This window comes from Vulpes lagopus, chromosome 6 (assembly GCF_018345385.1).
Source record: "Vulpes lagopus strain Blue_001 chromosome 6, ASM1834538v1, whole genome shotgun sequence".
In the NCBI taxonomy this organism is placed as follows: Eukaryota; Metazoa; Chordata; class Mammalia; order Carnivora; family Canidae; genus Vulpes; species Vulpes lagopus.
This window is the reverse complement of record NC_054829.1, coordinates 36,558,620-36,579,663: the sequence shown is the minus strand read 5'-3', so window position 1 is coordinate 36,579,663 and position 21,044 is coordinate 36,558,620. Positions and strand designations below refer to the sequence as shown.

Genomic DNA, 21,044 nt, shown 5'->3' with positions numbered 1-21,044 from the left:
GTGGCACTAATTTACTGAGTGCGTAGGTGATAATCCTTTACTTCCATTAACCCACTGAACTCCCACAACAATATTGAAGTTAGTCAGAAAAATCTAGACAGAAAAGCAACAGGAGGGAGATACGGTTATCATGTTATGTGAATTATATCCCAATCAAGCTGTTTGGTGGTGGTGGTATTTTTGTTGTTGTTGTTGTTTGTTTGTTTTTGTTTTTGTTGTTTTTAAACCAGATTACCTATAGAAGAATGGCAGTAAGACCAAGGATAGACTTTTTAACAGCAATGACAGAAGCCAGAGGACAAGGGGACGATATCACCAAAGTCATGAGAGGAAAACACTCTCAACTTTTAGTGTTCTGTTTGAGTGAAGGAAAAATAAAGATATTTTCCACAAAGTTTGAAAGGGTTTATCACTGAAAGAACTACTAACTGATGTAGTTCCGAAGGAAAGAAATTGAACTTGGAAGGAAATAGTAAAGTTCAGGAAGGAATAATGAACAAAAATCTTGGTAAACATGTAGGTAAATACTGCAAGAAACAAAAAAGCAGCAGTAGGAAAAATGACTAATATATTGGGAGTACAACAACAGGTCGAAATGAAGTTATAGGCAGAAGTCACATGGAGAATGAGAAGGGGAAAAAGAAATCAAAGAATTGTGAGATCCTTATGTTGCTTAAGAGGAGTAGAAATATTAATCTTACATTAAATCAAGGTACTTGTTAAAATTTTCATCTAACTTTCAAACCAATAGAGGGAATAAATTAGAATGGAGAAAAGTCAGTGGATCAGTAGAAACCAGAAAAGGATATGTAAAAGCATAGAAAATGCAGGTTAGAAAGCACAAACCAAAATGATAAAAATAAAAAAACAAAATGATAAAAATAAATAAAAATTTATCAGTGATCATAATAAATGTAAAGCGATTAAAATTGCTGTGTAAAAGATAGATACAACACTATATTATCTCTCTTGCTCCCAGTCTCTTCCTGTTTCCCCTCCCTTCATCCTGCCACTCACACTGTAGTTTATATTGGCCCACATGGCCTCATAATGTATTAGAAAAAAAATTCTAATTACCAATGAACTGAGCTTAGCTCAGGCATATAAGAAGGGTTTGACATTAGGAAAATCCACTAGTGTAATTTACCATATTAACTGATTTCTGGGAAACCATTATGATTATCTCAACAGGTGCAAAAGGAGCCTTTGAGATAATGTACTATGCATTATTGATAAAGAGAACTCAGCAGATGGATAATAGAAGGTATGTTAGTATAGGGTAGGCTAAGATGCAGTAACAAATAAGCCCTGCAGTCTGGGTGGCTCAACACAGCAAAGTTCAGTGCTCTCTTACATCATTGTCTATAGTGATCTAGGTGAGTCCTCTCAGCTGGGACGAAGGCATACAGGCTCTTTCCATCTAATGAGACAATGTTACCATATTCAAAATGTGACCTTTATTGTTGTCATGGAAGGGGAAGAGACAGCATGGGAAATTTCTTGCTTGGGTGGAATTATTCAGAACTCAGTCAGTCACAAGGCCTGGTCAACTCAAATCTGATATGAAGACTACATCCTTAGTTTGATATTTGACCTGATTCATTCTAATCTTACTCTGCTGAGAAGGTTTGTTGGGCCTTTGTTGTTTGAATTCTTTTAAAATCCATTTCTCACTGTTTGGAAGTCTGGAAACAGCTTTTCCAACTACAAAAAGGTCTGAATTTCAGTATTTCTTCTTTTTCCTTTCTGTTTTCCTTGCACACTGGCCAGTTCTTTCCCAAGCTTACCTTTTGTCTATCTCTGCCTCCCAAATGAAGCTAGTAGTACTAAATACACTTCTAACATTCTGTTTTCCAATCTGTTTCTCTAGAGCGACAAACTCACTGGGTTTATGCCCTCCTTCCCAACTTATATCAGATGGTGATTTTACCATCACATAAAATGGATTATGGGTCTCCACTGTCCTAGCCTCTGATCTCTTCATCATCTGCCACCCACCTTTGATGCCAGTGCCCATTCTCATGTTTTTATTACGGCAACAATCCAGTCCAGATGATCACTTACAATATCAGTCATATTTTGTCAGGGAAATAGAAATAGTCTAGATACTTTGAGTCAGATGTTGTTTATTATAGGGTTGAAACATGGGAGGGCTCCCTCAGGAAATATAGAAGTACAGACATCACAGGAAAAATGCCAAAATGGTCTGAGCTGTTTGTGTAGGAAAGGAGTTATTCTCATAAGGTTGTTTAAACACCATGGGCAAAACCCCTACTTTGCCATCTGTAGTGCCTAGATGCATGCCAGCTACTGGATCTAGAGAGACGTGGCTCCCCTTTTCTTCTACTTTCCAGTCTCAGACAAGCAGCATTCATTAGTGGAATCTTACTGGCAGGAGATTTAGGTAAATGTAGTTTTAAGTTGTATGCCCCTTTGGTACAGGAAATTGCATAGAAAGGTGAAAATGGTGGTCAATATAAACAACTAATACGATATATGGAAGGGAGCTTGCTTAATCTCAATAGTGGGCATTTACAGAAAATCTGTACTATCATTCTTAATCCTGAAATTTCTTTAATAAGTCAGGAATAAAATAAGGATTCCCACCGGCACCACTCTTACTCAGTGTTAGACTGGATGCTCAAGGTAATTCAGTAGGGTAAGAAAGAGAAATAAAAATTTGAGATATGAAAGGAAGAAACAAAACTATCATTATTCATAAAAAATTGTTTACATTAGAAAATCTACAAACTTGAATAAGTTTCTCATACAAAACCAGTTATTTTCTAATTCATCAATAACAATTATGAAGTAAAATTATAAGGCATGCCTGGGTGGCTTGGTTAAACAGCTGACTCTTGATTTCGACTCAGGTCATGATCTCAGGATCCTGAGATCCAGCCCCTGGTCAGCCTCTCTGCTGGGCTCAGAGCCTATGTAAGATTCTCCCTCTCCTTCTGCCCCTCCTCATCCACCACCCCCAACAAAAAAAAAAAAAAAAAAAAGGAAAGAAAGTAGAATTTTGAAACATTACTATGTAAAACAGTGAGGAAGTACCTAAGTATCAAGGGGTAACATTAATAAGAGATGACTAAGAAAATAATGGAGAAAAATATATAACTTTTTGAAAGACACAAAAGAAAACAAAATAGATAAGTAAACTATGTTCATTGGTGGGGATGTTCTATATTGTGAAGACAAAAACTTTCCTCACATTAATCTATATATCCAGTAGAATCCCAATCCAAATCCCCACAGGGTTTAGGGTTTGTTTGGGGTTTTTTTCGTATATTTTGCTTTTTTTAAAAAAAATAGGACCTGACAAGCTGGTTCTAAATTCATATGCAACAGCCAGTAAAACCAAGCAAGAACTTAAAATAATGAAAAGTTTTTAAAAAGACAATAGTAGCATTCTTCATAGCAGATACAAAGGCGTATTATAAAATGATGATAATAACTATTATCAGATGGAAGAAAGACACTCAAGCCTGGAAACTTGGTATCTGACATTGTATTACAAATCAGTTGGGAGATAATAGGATTTTTAATGAATAATGCTTACCATATGGAAAAAATATATAGATCCCTATGTTACATCACATATAAAGATCAATTTTAGGTAGATTAAAGATCAAATATGAAAAATAAATTCTTATGACTCAAAAAAGAAAATATATGAGACTATTGAGTTTGGATAAGATTTCTTAAAGAATTAATGCATAAGGGACAGCGGGGTGGCTCGAGGTTGTGTCTGCCTTCCGCTTAGGGTGTGATCCCGGGATTGAATTTCACATCGGGCTCCCTGTGAGGAGCCTGCTTCTCCCTCTTTGCCTGTGCTTCTGCCTCTCTCTCCACAAAAAAATTAAAGCAGTTATACTATGAAGGTCACTATAAAATAAAAGGATACAGAGAGAAGATACTAGCAATAACTATAACAAAGATTTTGTATCTAGAATTTATAAAGAGCTAGCAATCTACTCCTAGACATATACTGAAAAAATTCTCAAATTTTTGTACAGTATAAAATGAAAAATATTCACTGATACCTGATTATTTTCAGTTCTCAGTAATTATAAATGAATATCCATTAATTAAGAGAATGGACAAGTGAATTATGGTTTAGAACACTATACAGCACTTAAAAGAAATGAATCACAGATATATATATATCAGTATAGGTAATATAAAATATATAATGCTGAATGGAAAAAGGCAAGTTTTAGGAATACCTACAGTAAAATGCTAAATACTTTTTTTTAAATGTGCAAAATTCTGTTAAGTACATTTTGGATATATTTATGTTTACTTATATAGTGAAAAGTTTTTAAAAAAAATTTTTTATTGAAGTTCGATTTGCCAACATAGAGTATAACACCCAGTGCTCTTCCTATCAAGTGCCCCCCTCAGTGCCCATCTAGTGAAAATCTAAAAACATATATGAAAATGATGAACTCCAAATCCAGGGTAGTAATTACCTTTAGTGAGAGAAGAAATAAAATAGGATCAAGGAGGGGTCCTCAAGGATCTTTAATTATAATATTTTATTTCCTAAAAATCAAACAAAAGCAAAAGATCAGTAGCAAATATGACAAATGCTCAATATCACAAGTCCATGTGTTAGGTATTTGTGTATGTGTAACATTGTTCTCTACTCTGTTATATATGCTTAAAATATCTTGTAATTATGGATAAATTAACAGGAAAAGGGAAGTTCTTTTTTTTAAGATTTTATTTATTTATTCACGAGACAGAGAGAGAGAGGCAAAGACATAGGCAGAGGGAGAAGCAAGCTCCACACAGGGAGCCTGATATGGGACTTGATCCCAGGACTCCAGGATCATGCCCTGAGCCAAAGACAGACACCAAACCACTGAGCCACCTAGGCGTCCTGGAAAAGGGAAGTTAAATGACCAAATTCTTTTCTCTTGCCCAGACAGTCATGGTGCCCTACCCCTGTCCCAAGGCAGAGTCTGTAGTACTATCGGTAGATAATCATGTTGCAAATGGGCAGACAGTGTTATTTCTTTGGAAAAATGACTTCTGAGTTTCAAATGACATATTTTTGTGCCATGATAAATTGAAGATTGTGTACTCTTATAATTTTTTTTTTTTTGGTACACATGGCATCTTCCTTTTTGGAGGAGACAATGATGGGTAAAGCAGCTGACACAGCGGAGTCAGAAGAACAGCATCGAGGACTATCAAAGAATTATGACTCATCCAAACTTTTGATGATGGTTTTGAGTTACTAGAACCACTGAGGGGCATTCTCAATCATTATCAGAAGATAAAATATCACTTGGTATTGTTTTGTGGCAATACTATCAATTACAAAGAATTAAAACAGAATGCAATTACGTTTTATATTCATTTGACTCTTTCTTTATCCATTCTGACTGGTGCTCATTGGAATAAGTCATTGAATCCCAAAAGACCCCAGGTGTACGCTGCATTGTTCCTCATAGGTAGACTTTCTTAGGCACAGCCTTTGCTCTGGACACTGAAAAGTAAACACAGTATTACTATAGAGGAAAGATTCCCTCTGAGCTGGAACAATCAGCAACATTTCCCTTCTTCTGGTTAGGTGCCCTCAGCCTGGATTGTTGATAAAATGATTATTTTCCCCTTTTGTCATACACATATAATTCAGCTTCGGTGATGGTGGTTTGGTAGTAAATGGCCTTTTTTGTAATTAGAATGTGATCTGTGACAGGATAAAGATTGAAATTGCACTTTGTGAAATGAGCAGGTCTTTGTTTGCAACATTAACTCAATTCCCACTGCCATAACTGAGGGGAAAGAATTGCCAGAGCAGTTCAGTGACTGGATTGAACTTTTCCTATAGGAATCATGTAGCTGTACAGCTGCGGAAACACAGATTCACTCCCCTATTGCTGGTTTTCTGACAGCTTTCTCCGTAGAGCAGTTTGAAGAGTGGAGAGCCCTGTTTCTGAGACAGAGAAGTGTTTTCACACCTGAAGTGTAATTTCACACCTTGTGTTTCTCAGCAGATAAGTGAATAAAATAACACATCAAACCGGAATAGAAAAAGATCAACATAGAAAGAAAACTGCAGGTTGTAATTTGTTTCCTATCTTACAATGCTCTTGTAGAGAACAGTAAATTACAGAGATCTGGATTTACACTTTTAAAAGTTTGACTGGTTGTTAGGTGGGAAAGTGAGCAGTAAACACTAATCAGCTTTCAGCCTGCATTGAACAGAATGTACAGAATGACAGAATCTGGGAAATGCCCTAACATTTAGGGTTGTTTTTTTTTTTAAGACTAGGACACACATAAGTAGTGGTAAAAATTATAGTTAAGAGAGGGTCAAGAAATTGTCAATTTAAGTGATTGCAATATAAATATAATTGTCTTCAAGGATAATTATCTTTATAATTATCTATTCAGGAATTTTAGCAGAAGTAATAGACTACATTAGTAAAATTTGGATATTTTCTTTCCTTTCTATAAATCATTAAATTTATGAGGCTAGTCACCATTTTATAGCATTCTAGTGCAAAGGTGATAAAACCAAGGGGTTTATCTTCATTTTGCAAGTTTAAAAACCCAAGACCAAAAGAAAAAAGAAAGTTGAGCCTGCTGAATAGTCATGTATATATGTTACAGAATATTTAATATATATCGAATGTCTACCATGTTTTAGATACTAGGCCAGGAACCAGAGGTACAGTCATAAACAAGGCCTTTCCTCTTTCAAACTGACACCCTTGCAGATGAGTAAGCAATCAGTGATAATGCTAGGTACTAAATCCTGGAATAATCTGAAGCTAGGTTTTGATGAAGCCCACAGAGGGGTTATCTTAACCAGATCTGGTCAGGATGTGGACAAGTGGTTAGCAAAAATTCCTGGCTAAAGCCACATCCAGACCCAACTAATGAACAGAAATAATGGGAATGTGGATATCACTTGTGGTATCAGAGTATGTATAGTTGGTACAGAAGTGAAAGGGAAAGAGAAAGGTGGGTTGGAGGGATGAAGGTAGTTCAGTGGAGTGAGAATGCTATATATAAAGGCAGCAGTGGTACCCAGTGAAACTGGAAGGTAAAGGGTCAGAGTATGTAATCTATACCAAGAAATTTTGTTTTTACCCTGGGATTAGTGGGCATTATTGGTTTTGTCTATTAGTGAGAGTGACATAAACTGATTTGCATTTTACAGAGCTCCCTAGGACTGTGGGATTAGGCAGCCTGGTGATGGGAGATGGGTGGGGAGACCTGCAGTGATGTGGGCAATGGAAGTTTGTGACTGGAGCTTGCCGTGCACACTGAGTTCAGGGGGCCTTGGGGATGGAAAGACATGGGCTGCCCTAGATGCTATTTAGGATACAGAATCAACAGAGCTTGGTAATTGATTGGCTGGGCTAGGGGTGAGGAGGCAGGCTTGTCAAAAATGTCATCCTGACTCCTGATTTGGATAATTGAGTGGATGATGCTACTGTTTGCAGAGATGGGGAATACTGGAGCAGCAAGTTTTTAAGAGTTGGGGACATTATGAACAAGACACGGGTGGGATCCATGTCCACAGGAAGAAATAAGTATGGCTTGAGTTTGGAAGAGAAGTCTAGGCCAGAGATACAGATTTGGTACTTGTCCCTGAATGGGTAAGATGATTGAAAGAATATTGTATGTAGGGAGTGAGAAGAGAAGATACTCTTTAATCTAGGCATAAAATAGTATTTTGATTATTTAAAGAAAAATACACATAGAGCAAATGTACATATTTATCTTCATCCACATTTTATTTATTTATTTATTTATTTATTTATTTATTTATTTATTTAAGAACCATGCATGCCCACAAATAGCATTGTGGTTATGCATGTATACACCTTTGTACATGTAGAGCTTCTAATGAATGTCAGCAAGGTACCCATAGCAGGCTGCAGGAAACATTAAACATTGAAGGTAATGATCCCTTTCCTTCATGGGAAGTACATTAGTCCTACAGCAAACACCAGGCCTAAGGATGCTGAACAGTATGTTAAAAAGGAAAAATTTGGAACCTGTGTAAATATTACAGCAAAACTAGTGGAACAGAGCTCTGGTGTTTTCTTATTTCTGTTGTTTTTTTTCCTTAGATACTTATGGAAAGCTCTTTCTTCTCAATTCTGTGGGTCAAGAGATGTCCCGTTGTAAGACGTCCATTCGCCGTGGTCAGCCCAATCCTGTCTATAAGGAAACCTTTGTTTTCCAGGTGGCCCTCTTTCAGCTCTCTGATGTCACATTGATGATTTCCATTTATAACAGGCGTACTATGAAGCGTAAAGAGATGATTGGTTGGATTGCTCTGGGCCAAAACAGTAGTGGAGAGGAGGAACAAGACCATTGGGAGGAAATGAAGGAAACCAAAGGTCAGCAAATCTGCAGGTGGCACACCTTGCTCGAATCCTAGTTTTGCCAACAGGCATTTGCATGCTACATCTGCCCCAGTGACCAGTGTTATGGCCATTGATACCAACCCAGCATATGCTGGTAGGCATTTTAAAGACAGGCTTACAAATAGGTATTAGAATCTACTAACCTCTGGGACATTCTAAGCAGGATCTTTGGGTCTCTCCAAGGTTTGATTTGGTTCAGTTATTGTAATTTTAAAAAAACCACATACATGGTCAAGTGTACTTTATGGAAAATTAACCACAGTTAGGAACAGTGATGATGAGTTAATTTGTGTTAATATATTATTGAGTCTGGGTTCAGCCAGTGGAATGAAGCTTCTCTTGCTGTCTCTATTTGCTTGAAGAGTCACCTGAGATTGCAAGGGAGCTGTTAAATCTCACTATTGTAACCAGGTATGTGTATCAATCAGAATTTTGTTAATATGGTGCCAAAAATTCCCCACTGCAGAAATGAATAAGATGCCTAGGCTCATAAGAGAATGTAACTGTCATCCTTAATCCCCTATTTTACATTTTTCTCTTTATGAAGAAAACTCCTTATTTACCTAACAAATAAATGTTATAAATTCGTACTTACAAAACAAATTTTTGTTCATTAAATACCTTTCTTTATCTCATTTATGTTGCGGTTTCCTATGAGATTTGGTTAGATGAATCATTTTGAAGGTAAAACAATTGAAAAATACTGTTGAAAGACATCTTGTCTCCTTTTAATATGTAGAATTTCCAACTTATAATTTTCATAGTTTTTATGCTATTTTTCTCACCTCATAAATTCTTACAGAATAAGAAGAAAACTAAAAACAAACAAAAAACCTATTTAAGTCATGGATTTGTTGATTTTCTGAATCGAATGTTCTCCTTTAGATTATACTTTTTCTATATTCAGTGACATATACTCATACAAATATTTTGAATGTCCACTTGCATGTAAACCATATTCTTTTTTATGTAATTATCTTCCATCATTAGAGCATAGTAAATTGTACACAATGGGTCCTTAATAAATGTTGATTTAATTGACTCTGAAAAATAAACATGTTATGATACCTGTGAATGAAGAAATATTTTCAGCTTGTATGAAATGACACTGAGTTGAGTTTGTTTTGTTTTGTTTTGTTGAGCATTGAAAGTGCCTATAATTGTCATTTTCCATGGCATTTGCGGCAGTATATATTAGTCACTATGTGCATTCTGGGCATGTGCCATTCAGAACACTGATCTTGTACAGTGATGAGCATGAAATTGTATCTCCAACCGACTTTTACATATCTGTGCAGTGCCTGTTTATTTTTCTTTTGCTTATATGTGAGTCCTTAATTTTAATTACTTTAAATTGTCAGTAATAAAAGGGAAAAACGTGTGTACATGTAATGTGGCACCTAATGTGCAGCTCTTCTGAGCAATTGCTCAGTCACTTATTTTTAGCTTTTATGTTTCATTGTTGACTTTTTGCTGTCTGTGGGAAGAGTGATAGCTAGTGATGGATGTATACAGTTAAAAACACATAACTCCTCCTCAGCTCTACATTTTGACAGATTGTAAATGTAGGCTGTAACACTTGAAGAACATATTTATTCCTTACAGTGCAGTATGTAATGGTTATCCTGACAAGAAGAGACGGGGGCACAGGATAATTCTTCTGTGATTTCAAGTACCAATTTTTGGAAGAAGTGATTTCAGGTGGAAGAATCAGAATTAGCAAAATAAATTAATATCTTAATTTCTTTTTAGGTCATGGGAGTTTCATCTCTAATACTGCTCGGTTATTGGGAATAAGTAATAAAACCATGCTCCTTTGGGTTTTTACCCTACCTTTCTTTAGAAGACCTCAAAGTGCTTTTCCAACATTATATCCATTAACTGCAGAGTGGTCTTTGCAGTGTGGCTCTCATCGAGTAGAACTGAGTGCAATTGATTAAGTAGCGGCACAAAGAATTGGCTTTTCACATCTCTTACTCTCTTTATGCACTTGTGTTTAAAGGGAAGTAGAGCAGCCTTGTTATGCTTTCCTTTATGCAGTAACATAAAAGCAGCATTCACTTTAAAATTTACATTTGAAAAAAACCTGCATATATTGTACTGACCATCCTGGATTTCTCCCCCTCATATTTTCCTGCTCTCTGTTTTGCTGCATCCCTTGTCTTGCGGTGCCCAATAATCACCTATGCTTCATTTTCTGCTGCCTTGACCCATCAATTTTTAGGGTTTTCTGGTATAGTGAAGCTATCCTTGTGGGTTTGATCTCTTTTCTGATAGTCTGTTTATGGGACTGTTGCAGGAATGTGCAGCATTTTAAGGAACAAAACGCCTGAAAAGCATTTTTAATTTTTGTAATTGTACTATGTTGGTGCTATTCACCATGTAGGATGCATGTACATCTTGAATATACAGCAATCTAAAACTGACTGTGTAAATATAAAATGCTAATGACAAGATACATTAAAATATGAGGCTGAATTTTTTTTTACATTTACTTGAAATTCTGGTTTAGTAAGATCTTTTGATTTTGTACATTTCAACTCCCTTATTTGCTTGGCAAAGTCTAGACACAATGCACTCAGCATGTTTTTCTTTTCACTAGAGCTCTCACATCTACATTTGCTTTTTAACAGAGTTATGAAAGATAATTAGTTGGTTCAGTGGTAGAAAAGCTCCTTTTGCCTATTTTATCTAGCTAAGAATTAACATCTCATAGAGACATTTGAAATTGAAGAAAAGCAGCACCAGTATTTGTTACATGAGTAGTTCTTTCCATGGTTTTTCTTGAAGACAGTGCTTTTTAAATACTACGATAGAGGGTAACTGCTGCACTAGGTTTATACAAATCTGCTTTATAGTGTGTCTTCTTTCAGGACAGTAATTTACACTGAATTGAGAAGTGCTGGTCTCACCAATCATGGTGGTGGCTCTGGTGCTCCCTGCTCCCCTCTGACTATTGTTGAATTTGTAAATGGACCATTCACCAGGCAGCCAGGCATCTGCTCTGGCTTCTCTCTCCTTCATTGGCTCCCTGTGTGATGCGCAGTTGTTTGTGCCCCTGTTTATGCTGATGTAGCATAGCTGTTGGAAGGAGGTCTTGCCTTCCTTAACAGTAGAAGAACTTGTACCGCTGTTGGATGTATTACTCTTGGCATCCACCTGCACAGAGTTCGAGAAAGAATCCTCACTGTGACTGCTAGGGGGCAAAGAGAACATGTTACTGCATTGTCCTTCACTTAAGGCACCCAGTACTCTGCTCTTTCTTTGATGACAGTTACTGATAGAGCTTGGACACTGATGTTCTCCGCAGTGTGAGGTGCTGTGGTGAGAACATAGCCTCTGTCTTTGCAGCAGAGGGGCTTTGGGGGCATTTTACAAATTGTTGACACCCCTTGGTCAGACACTATGCTTCACATCTGTGTACACTATGGCTGTACTAGATGCTCATATCGGAGAACCAAAAATTCTTTTCAAGTAACTCATCATTTAAGTTGAAACTACCATTGAGTTTAGTAAATGTGATTCTCTGATAGCCACTAAATTTATGAATCTGATGGTTCAGTGTGGACATTGAACTGTGGGGTCCCCCAAAGGCCAGGCTATCCTTTTGCAGCAGAGAAGTTAGTATGTTAAGATAGAAAAGTGAGAGAAGAGGATTATTTGTAGATGACATAAAACCAAATAGAGACACATGTTTTAACAACAAACAGGACCAGAAAGCACCTGCAGTGTCCCCTCTTAGTTTAAGGGAACTGTAGCGAAAGCCTATTCTATTCCATTTGATCCACAACAAACACAAACCATAGATAATCCTGAAGTGGCAAAAGTATTTTGTCTTAAAAAATCATTTTTTTCCAAAAAAGAAAGGCTAGGCAAAACTATAAAAGACAAATCATATAGCATAAGTATGGAAGAATGAAATAATAAATAAATATGCTAGATACCTTCAGCCTCCACTGGCATATATTCAAGAAGAGTACACAAATAAACCAAAAGACATTTCAGGTTAACTAGCTATCATTTTTTCACAACTTGTGGAATTTTGGAAAATACTTAAAAATGAGGGAAGTGAGACCAGTTTAGCTCAATGAAGTTGACCAAGGCTGCAGTCTTTGCCTGGGTTAGAATGGAACTCTGCCAGCTGTGTGGCCTTAAGAAAATGCTTAGCCAGTCTGTATCCCTGATGCCTCAACTGGAAAATGGAAAGTGATATCTACCTCATCAGGTTTTTTTTTAAAGATGGTAATGAAATAACAGCATTGAGCCTGGCATATAATAAGCATTCAATTTCCCCCATCCCCAACCATACTTAAACAAGAATAAAGCCTTTAAGATTTGTTTCTGTCTAGCAAAAGTAATAGTAACAGAGAAAGGCTACATAAACAATTCTTAGATATTTTAAAAAGGGTAGACTTATAAAGTATGGTCTGAATTTGTAAAGAAAAGAAGTCTTATGGGGTAACCTAGAAAGAGATAAGCCTGATATATTGAGTCTTAATAAACCCCAAATGATGTATAATAACCAGTCTTCATCTTTCACCCCCTTACTTTGGAGTGGACGCAAAACCTTGGTGCTTGCGCACGTCTTCGTAAATTGCTTTACCCCCCGTTCTCTTCAATTCAGACATGGACAGAGCACCATATACCAATGAAAACAGTTGGTCAGGTGACAATTTGAGTACATATTTCAACTTTGGCATGAACATTTTTTTTAAAATGGTACGTCCATTCACTGACGCTCGTTTAAAAATGGACAATTTTTTAGCCTATACTAAAGATATCTTCATAGGCAAATTTTTAAAACTGTTCTCATGCAGCTATCAAAACTCATCTGTTTAACTGGATAATTCTTTTCAGGACCAGTCATTTATCACTGTTTCCCTGAGGAGATCACAATGAAAGGAATTCTATTAGAGTTCATATTAAGTCCTTCTTGAAAAGGGTTTTAAAGAGTGATTTGCTGATGTAATAGAAAACATGTTGAGTTGTGTTCAAGTGTTCAGACTGTGAGTAAAAAGGAGAGTTTCCTGAGAATTTTGTGGACATTTGATCTGCAGAAGTGGTCATGAACAAACCACCTCAAGTTTAGGGTAACGAAGTGCCATGAACCAGTCTTGCACTACTTGATGTCTTAAACCAAATGTGATTCTGGAATGGGGAAATATGAGCCTACAACCCCAAGATTGCCAGGTTGCCAAAGTGCTGAGTCAGGTTCTGGGATTTCCACTTAAGGAGAAATGGGGATACTAGAAGAGAATCATTTAGCTGAGGGGTTTTGTCGGGAACAGTTCACGTAGGGAACAGTTCACGTAGGCAGTTACAGGGAATGGATGGGAGTTGAAAGACTGTGGAGTGATTTCTAGAAACAGTTATTCAGAATGTGTGTTCCTTCCCTTCCTGGTCATGTGGACAGAGTGAGAGCTTCCATCTAAATCAAGTCACAAGAGTTTACCTTAGATATAAGGAGAAGGATTTGAGGGTTGTTTTGCATTAATTTAAAATGTGTTCATCAGATTTTCCTGGGTCTAGCACCAGGCTATTTGGCATAATACAGGACTTAAAATCTTTTTTCCCCCCTCCAACTTTTTGGAGTGGTGTGATTACACATTGAAGCAATTAGTCATCATGATAAAAACAATGTTTATCAACAATTGTTCAGTTGATCCAATCATGTGCTATAAAAAGCAGAGTTCCTTGTTATGGGTTATTGTTGAAAGGAGGTGAAATGTATTGACTGAATGTATTGGAGAGAGTGTCTAAGAAGCCGGGACCTGCAGTGGACCTTGGTCACATTGGAGAAGGAATTGTCCAAGGAGAGCACAGAATCATCTTAGAAAGCTTTTAAAGTTCCTTCTAAGTCTAATATTTTATATGTAACCTCTAGACAGAATCAACAATAACAACACTCTAGGCCTGTCCTCTTCCCCTTTGGACATTGTTTCCACATTGATTTTTCTCTGCTTCATAGAAGGTATTCTCTGGGGAGTTCCTGTTTGGGCTTTGTTTAAGTGACTTTGGGGATGCCTGCAGGCTCTGGATGAGTTTCCTCTCCTATGGCGTTTTTCTTTCCCCTGGGGTTCCAAGCAGTATCCTAGACACACAGACAATAATCAGCTGTATTTATAGCTACTGTGGAACCTGTAAAACAGCTTGAGGCTTTATAGAAAAAACTCAGAGGCAGTCATCGAGGCCTGTGGACGTTCCTAGAATAAACCACCCCTGAATGTTACTACCTGTGCTCCCTTGCTCACTAATGCTGCCTTAAGCTGTCTCCATGGGAATTTTTACTTCATGTCTTTGAGCAGCAATGCTACCTACCAACTCTACTCTGAGGATACTAAGAAGGCTGCTTGCCCATTGATACCACCATATTTATGCATTATTTTTGTCTACTTCATTTTCCCCTTAAAGGATCTGATTACTGTTTTAAAATTTATTCATTCAAAAGATATTGAGTATATTTATCCCAGGTTCTGGAATAGGGGCTGGAGAATGGTAGATGAGTAGAACAGTTTGAGCTCAATGATTGCTTTTATTTCTAAATATTCCATTTTTTAAACTAGGTAAACAATAAGATCTTTTATTACCCTTTAATTTTTGCCAAATTTATTTCTGTAATTTTTTTTTTTTTTTTTTTACTCCCTGTTGAAAGGGAGAAGATTTAGGGAAAGTGGAAGTTATTATTCTGCCTCTGGTTAAGAAATAAATGCACTGTTTATCAGTCTATGCTTCCCTTCAAAATAAATGGTTGCTTTATATCTGAGGGAAGAAATGCAGCATTCCATTCCAGTAATGACATGAGTTATAGCTTGAAATAGATGGATATTTAGTATTTTTCACTTACACAATTGAATACTGAATATCTTTTATAAAGCAGGAAGCAGGTCAGAGCCTGGCATGTACAAACAAATGTAATACAGTTCTTATAAGCTCAATGTTTTAACAGCTAAAAGGCATTGCTACCTTTTACTTTTTGAAAGAGTGAAGTGGAAACCATAGCTGCCAAATAAGGGGGTAACGGTGTGAAACAAAGATTCCTGCTTACCAATCTATTTCTTTTGATTAATGTTTGTCCTAGATATTATACACTAAACACATTTGGGACATCCCTGTAAAATGGGTAAAGGTCAACATTGGGAGTATCCCTTCCTTGGCAGATAGTCTTAAACTCTTATATTCAATTTCATAACAGGAGACAAAGGAGTTTATCATATGGACTTAATACTTATAATTTTTACCACCATAGAAACTTATCTTAAATATCAACTAAATATGTCTCAATCCATGATTCCAGGTCAGAATCTTTGGTGGCCTAAATTCGTACTGAAGATAGTCTTTTAGTGTTGCCCCAGTGGATGGTCCATAATAAAATAGTTTACATCTCTTATTTGATAAGGACCTTGATTGGGGGGAAAAGATATTAAAAGGCTGCCACTAAAAACTGGTGAGTAGTATGTACATCAAAAGAATGCTATTTCCATGTAAGCTCTTCTGTATACTATGTTCACATTCTAGGGCCACATGTCTCTCTTAAGAGTTTGTCAAGTTTCTTACAGGTAGCACCTTGAGCAAAGCTTCCTAATATTGCCATTTCCCTGTGGGCCATGATAAGCTTTATTAATTCACAACTACACCAAATTATATTGCAGTCTTTTACTATGCCACCATACTAATGCAGATGTAAATTAAATTTCGTTATTATGAAATACAAAATGTTTTCCAGAATTTTAAATTTTAATATTGCAGATTTTGTTATTTTAAGTTTGTGAATAAGAAGTTAGTATTTGTATACTTCAGTGTGACCGAGACATTTCTATGATAATATTTTGAAATAAGATTTGGCCTCTATTTCCAGGAAAAAAAGCATAATGGTCTTTGTGATTTTACTTGCTTTTAAAAAAAATCAGTAAACTTTTTTTTTGGGAGCAATTTTGGGTTTATAGCAAATTTGAGTAGAAACTAGAGTTCCTGTATATGCCCTGCCCCCATACTTGCACAACCTTCCCCACTGTCGGAATACCTCACCAGAGTGGGTATGTTACAGTGACGGGCCTACTCGGGCACAGCATTACCATCCACATTACATATTTTACATGAGGGTTCACTCTTGGTGTTTCACTACCTTAAACATTTTCTGTGCTCTGGCTATGCAACTCTCCTCCCTAACCCTTGGCAACCAGTGATCTCTTTACTGTCTCCATAGCTTGCTTTTTTCCAGAATGTCATATAGTTGGAATCATACAGTCTTTTCAGATTGGCTGCTTTCACATAGTAATGTGCATTTAAGGTTCCTTCCTGTCTCTTCACAGCTTCATAGTTCATTTCTTTTTAGCGCTGAATAATAATAATATCTCATTGTCTGGATGTGCTGGTCTGTTCATTATTTACGTTTATTTTTGGTTCTGATTGCCAGTGTACAGTTTACCAATGTTCATGTTCTCAAGAAAACTGGAGCATTAATTCACATGATGCATCAAGTAACATGTAGCAATTTCCAGTCTGGTGTAAATTTCACCTGTGTGATATTAGGCTTGCTTCACCTTTGAGGAGAAGATTCATGGAAAACATTACATAATTTCACAGTTGGAATCTAAGCAGAGAAAGTTCTGAAGGCAATGAGGATATGATCCCCAAATTTAGCGACTCTGTGGTGTTTTCTCTTGTTGAGCACTGATTTAAATGTACATTGATAAAAAGTGCTAATTACATTATTACTGATTCATGACAGAAAACCACCTTCTGTTACTAGTTTGTATGACTTTACATTTACCACTGCTGCCAAGAGAAAGGAAGCTTCGTGATTGCACCCTGTCATAGTCAATTGTGCAAATTAGCTGAAAGTGGTATGTAAGCATCTGGATCACACAGGAACTCTGAATTTTGAATAGAAGGATGACCTGGGATAATGCGTAGGCTGAATGAACAAGTAGTGGATACTGGAGTGATAACACTGATAATCACACTGGGTGAATTGGAGGACCTGACTGATGATCAATATCTGGGAAACATTTTGACATTTTCATGTGCACTGATTGCCCTTTGCTTTGTAGCTGCAGCACCTGTGGAGCGAGGCATTGTTGCAGAGATGAGTGTGGTTGTGGAAAGAATATTGGATTAGATTAAAATTAATGAGGCCTATGTTCTATACCAAGTCTTCCTCTAATGAGCTCTAAAATGAATGTCAAGTCACAGGTTCTCTAAGCCTTCAATTTTGCATCTGTCAGCTGGGAATAGTAATACTCATTTTACTTGTTTTCACCATGTTGTTATAAGATTCATTCATTCCTTCATTAATATCACAAACACTCAGACCAGAGTCCTCACTATGTATGGGGGTCACAGGCATAACAAGGTAATAGATGGAAATACACTTTGCAGAACTGAGAGTTTTTGAGGGCTGTGTGATATTTTCTTGTTTTTATTTGAAAGTGAAATCAGTTCTATATGTCAATATATCAAAGTAATTGACGCTTCTAGATCTCTGCCAGTCATCGAGCTATATTCATAGAGTGCCAGTTATTTGACAAAAAGTTACAGTCAAAATGCTCTTTAACCATTGTGCCTCTGAGAAGCTAGAAATAAAGTATTAGGTTCAAATTCTTTTGTTCAGATACCCTGACCACGGAACAAATTGTAAATCCATTGTTTTGGCAGGCTTGCCAATCTTCGAGTTGAACATAGATCTTTCTTCTTTGGAACAATTTAACTTTGAGTACAGGGAAAGTATTAAGTTGAATAGCACTTTTTTTTTTCACAAAATGGAATTTGAATACAGTATTTGGAAAGATACTTCCCCCACCAGAAAATGTCCTTCAACCTACATTATTATATTTCTCTTGGAGAATTAAATTTCTTCAGCTTTCCCCTCCTAAGTGACTTTCCTCACCCACATATAATCATTTTCTTCCTAAATACCATTTATCATCTCCCAGAAAAAAAAGATTTAAAAAAAAACATTTTCAAGGTACATCCAAGATTTCATAGCAATATTTGGTGTTCACAGTGCAAGATAAATCTGACTCTCGATTTTTTTTTTTTTTTTGGTCTTCATATGGCATCCGAAACAGTTGTTCACATTCACACTTTTATGTTTCACCATATGCATACTGTGTGCAACTCTGTTGTTTTAAAATATTTTATTGGTTTTCCTTTAAATCTCAACTTTTGATGGGTGTCCTTGAAGAACTTGCATGCAAAAAAAAAGTAAATGTGAATGATTCATTCATTTTGAACATATGTAACTATTTTGGGGAGATTTTACCCTACATGGAGCACACTGTTCTCAGCAGGGAGTGTACTTTGTATTTCAGTTCAACTCACAGCTGGATACTGGAGATGTATTAATATTGTTATCCTGTATCTTTTCTATCTTATGTTTACTTTAATGAATTACATGCAAAATAACTGTCCTGAATTTTTGGTGGCTGTGAACGGCGGTCAATAGTTTAATGGATTTCACTTGTTGGGACAATTTAGCATAATGTGGCTTCAAATCTGGTCTTCCTTTGAATTTCTAAGTCAAAAGAAGGCTTCCATGGGCAAATCCATTGTCCCAGGCCAGACTTGTTAATTGTAAGGTAGGAGCTGCCCCAAACCTGTCCCATTACTTCATGGGCATTTCTAGATAGGGCTGCTGTCATATTTTCTTCTCCAAAGTTTTCCAGCAGAGAAGCAATCTCTGAGTGGTCCAGGAGTTCAAGGGAGAAACAAAAAGGATTTTCTCCTCCAAAGGGTTGAGAACTCTCATGTTAGAAACTTCAGAAATCTTCAGAACATTCCATATAGGTGTCCCTGTGTTCCTCACAGAATGACTTACTGACTTACGGTGTCTTCTATTTAAGAAGCATGAATGTATCTCCAGCTGTTACCAAAACAAACAGCTATAGAATGTAATGACCCACCCATTTCTAAAATTACTTCTATTGATGAATAATTAGTGTATAGGAAAAGGTTTGGAAATTTTTTTAATTGCTAAACTTAAAAACTGTTATACCTTTCTACCTTTTGTAATGTTCAAGATTTCATAACAGTGGTTTTAATGTATTTTGGCTGTACTGTTATGTCCTGTGTTATTACTGGGCAAGCCAGGGAAATATTTAATATCCATACTCTTGGGATAGAAACACCCTTGAAAATATGTTAGAAAATTTAAAATTGTTTACCTGTGATAGAGAATAAGTTTGTGATTAGAAGAATTATTGTTTTTCTGGTACAAATAATGCTTAAAGCAGATGTTCTGTCTTACAGTGATATTGGAAGCATATTTTATGCAGCCTAAAAACTATTTCTGTATTAGATATTTAAATGCATGAGGATAAATTCGAATTGCTTTTTGTTTAAAGCAGAAACATAGAAGTATTAGCCCCAGTTTGTACAAAATGTCTGCTGCAACTGAACTCATGATAGTTCAAAACCGAAAATCATTCTAATTTTGTAAAACTGCTGCTACTGGTTTTATCAATAAAGTTTAAGCAGATGGCTTATATGTATACGTGTGAAATTTTTTATGCTAAAAAAAGATACAATTTTGCAGCATCAACATGCAAATTTTATGGGTCTGAATGATATTGCTTATTTTAGTATATACAGAAACCATTAACTCCAAAACCATGCCAACTACAGACATATATATTAGAATGATATTACATTTATGACCCCAATAATTTATTTTCATTTTAGGATGCTGTAGGCTTTTATGTTGAACACATATATGAATCAACATTTTAACTCAAATGTTAAAGTATTGAATATTGGGTAAGTAAGGAGCTATAATGCATAAAGATCACCTGAAATAACTAAATTGCACCTGAAGAGGATTCTGAGAAGGCAAAATATAGGTATCCTGTACAAAAGGGTACGTAATTGTTCAGCAGGGAGGCTTTTGTCAGGAGTCCTGGCCCCTCTGTGTATACCCAGTTCAAACATGTTTACAAAGCTGTGGTGCAGTGAGCTAGAAATACAAGGGCAGAGCTATTATGGTCAGACCTCCATAGCAGTAAAAACATCATTGACATCCCCAAAACAAATAGACAAACAAAACATTCTCTAGATGTTTCAGGGGAAATCTATTTTTACCATTTTTGCATATTGAATTACTTGAAATAATTAATGCTACTCGTTATAATAAACAACCCTAAATGTCAGTGAGTCTGCATAAGATAGGTTCATTTCTCCCTAAGATGTTCTTTGCCCATGCAGCTTTCTTTCTTAGTAGCATCTCAGGGACTGATAGCCATCCCAGAGTCCTTAGGGCCTCTGAAGGGATATATGGCCATGCAAATTGGAGGAGGAAGAAAAAGCATGAGAATCAAATGTACAGTTAAGGAACCAGGCTTAGAGGCAATGATTGCCACTTCCATCTAAACTCTTTTGGTCAGAATGAGTCACATGGCTCCACCTATATTTAAGAAGGCTAGGAACTATAGTTTGTGTGTACAGGCAAATGAATCCATTTGGTGAGAATCTTCTACACAGTAGCACACACATTTTTTTCCTTTTTAAAAAACTATCTTATTTTCAATATTGTAGGAGTGGCGATTATTTAAAGAAAACCTGCTAACTGTAAGCTCATTTGTTGCTTCAGTTCTTCCTAACCCATGGTGACACTAGAACATTACAGGCTGACTAAGGATTTTAGTTTCT

At 36.4% G+C, this 21,044-nt stretch overlaps 1 protein-coding gene across 20 annotated transcripts in view; it reads left to right on the top strand.

The window, feature by feature from the left end:
- SYT16 (synaptotagmin 16) overlaps positions 1-19,882 on the top strand; it is a 245,608-nt gene extending 225,726 nt beyond the window's left edge. For all 20 annotated transcript variants that reach the window (XM_041759535.1, XM_041759540.1, XM_041759544.1 and 17 more), the window contains one exon: positions 8,103-19,882. In XM_041759535.1, the coding sequence (XP_041615469.1) occupies positions 8,103-8,416 (314 nt within the window). In that variant the 3' untranslated portion in view covers positions 8,417-19,882. The remainder of the gene's footprint in view (positions 1-8,102) is intronic.
- Positions 19,883-21,044: the final 1,162 nt, after the last annotated feature.